The sequence below is a fragment of the Etheostoma cragini genome, chromosome 12 (assembly GCF_013103735.1).
Source record: "Etheostoma cragini isolate CJK2018 chromosome 12, CSU_Ecrag_1.0, whole genome shotgun sequence".
Lineage (NCBI taxonomy): Eukaryota > Metazoa > Chordata > Actinopteri > Perciformes > Percidae > Etheostoma > Etheostoma cragini.
Window position 1 is genome coordinate 493,785 of NC_048418.1, and position 1,544 is coordinate 495,328.

Consider the following 1,544-nt stretch of genomic DNA (forward strand, 5'->3'; position numbering starts at 1 on the left):
GGGGGGGGGGGGGGGGGGGGGGGAGGTTATTTATATGTTAATGTCCCAGTCTGCCCACACACAGGCCTGGGATGAGGTCCCCTAACGTGTCTGATGAAGGCGAAGCCGTCCTGTTGTCCTCGGGGCAAATCTGACTGTTAGACCAACTTTCTATATCAGAAGAATGACAGAAGGACGTTGAAAAAAGTGACAAGTTGGGTGGGTTTTGCATACAAAAATGCAGGTAAAAAAAATCAACAAAAACATTTTTTTAGACGCTGAAAAAGTGAAAAAAAAACGTCAACAACTTTAGAAAAAAAAAAAAAAAAAAGACTAAAACACAATTAAAAAAACATGAAAAAAGTGACAAAAATTTGGAATAAAATTGACAAAAATGTCGAGAAAAGTGTAGAAAAAGAACATTTTTTGGGGAATTTTAACACAGAAAACCCCAGAGCAGCAGGTCAACGGGGGGTTGGGGCGGGGGGGTTAAAACCCGCTGGGGGTTCAACAGTGAGAGCTTGTGGCCAGGTTGGTCCAGCGGTAGAACGGGCGCACATGGACTGAGAGGTTTATGTCTCAACGCAGAGGTCCAGGGTTCAAATCCAACCTGCCATGATTTCCTGCTACTTTATAATGTTATCACTAACATGTGTGTACACGTACGTGGGGGGGGCCTGCAGTAGCGGGTTAGGGGGTTGGGTTGGGAACCGGAGGGTCGCGGGTTCAAGTCCCCATATGGCCACTGCCCAGCTGCATTGTGGGAAATGTAGGACCCAGACGGAAAAAATAAAAGCAGCAAGGTGCATGCAGATACAGCACTGATGCTCTAATACACACACAATATTACACATATACACACACAATACACATGTACACATATACAATACACACATACAATAATACACATCATCCTCCAGGACGTCCCAGGAAGATTGTGTATTAAAACCAAATCCAGCAAGTCTTTGTAATCCTCCTTTGTGTGATACACAAACACACACACAGCCAAATACCTCCTCTCTCAAACACACACACACTCTAGCGGTGTGACATAGTGATACGTAGTGCTCTAATCTTTAGCTCCACTGGTGTCAGAGCGATGCAGAGACGACAACAACAACAACAACAACAACAACAACAACAACAACAACAACACCCCCCCCCCCCCCCCCCCCCTCCCTGTGGTTCCTACCGAGCAGGGCGGCGCTGCCCTCTGCTGGGAACTCTGGGAACTGTCCCTCTGAGGGGACGCTGACCGTCCTGCGGAGACTCCTTCCCTTGGAGGAGCTGGTCGGGCTCTCCTGAGGCTCGCCTGCCGCCTGGGGACAGGAAGTCATTCACATTAAATAGAGTTAGAGAAGAAGAAATTAGGAATTATTGAGACTAAAATTAAAGGAATGGATGTTGATGATAATCACAGACTGGAATATGAGACATTATAAGACAATATAAGACAACATGAGGACAACATGAAGACAACATGAAGACAACATTAGGACAACATGTGTGTGTGTGTGTCCCTGTGTGTGTGTGTGTGTGTATGTCCCTGTGTGTGTGTGTGTATA

The 1,544-nt window shown here is 46.1% G+C and overlaps 1 protein-coding gene across 1 annotated transcript in view; it reads right to left on the bottom strand.

Moving 5' to 3' along the window:
- The window catches only part of rasal2 (RAS protein activator like 2), a 35,975-nt gene that overhangs the window by 27,562 nt on the left and 6,869 nt on the right, over positions 1 to 1,544 (bottom strand). The window contains exon 4 of the mRNA XM_034887358.1: positions 1,152 to 1,298. Within this exon, the coding sequence (XP_034743249.1) occupies positions 1,152 to 1,298 (147 nt within the window). The remainder of the gene's footprint in view (positions 1 to 1,151; positions 1,299 to 1,544) is intronic.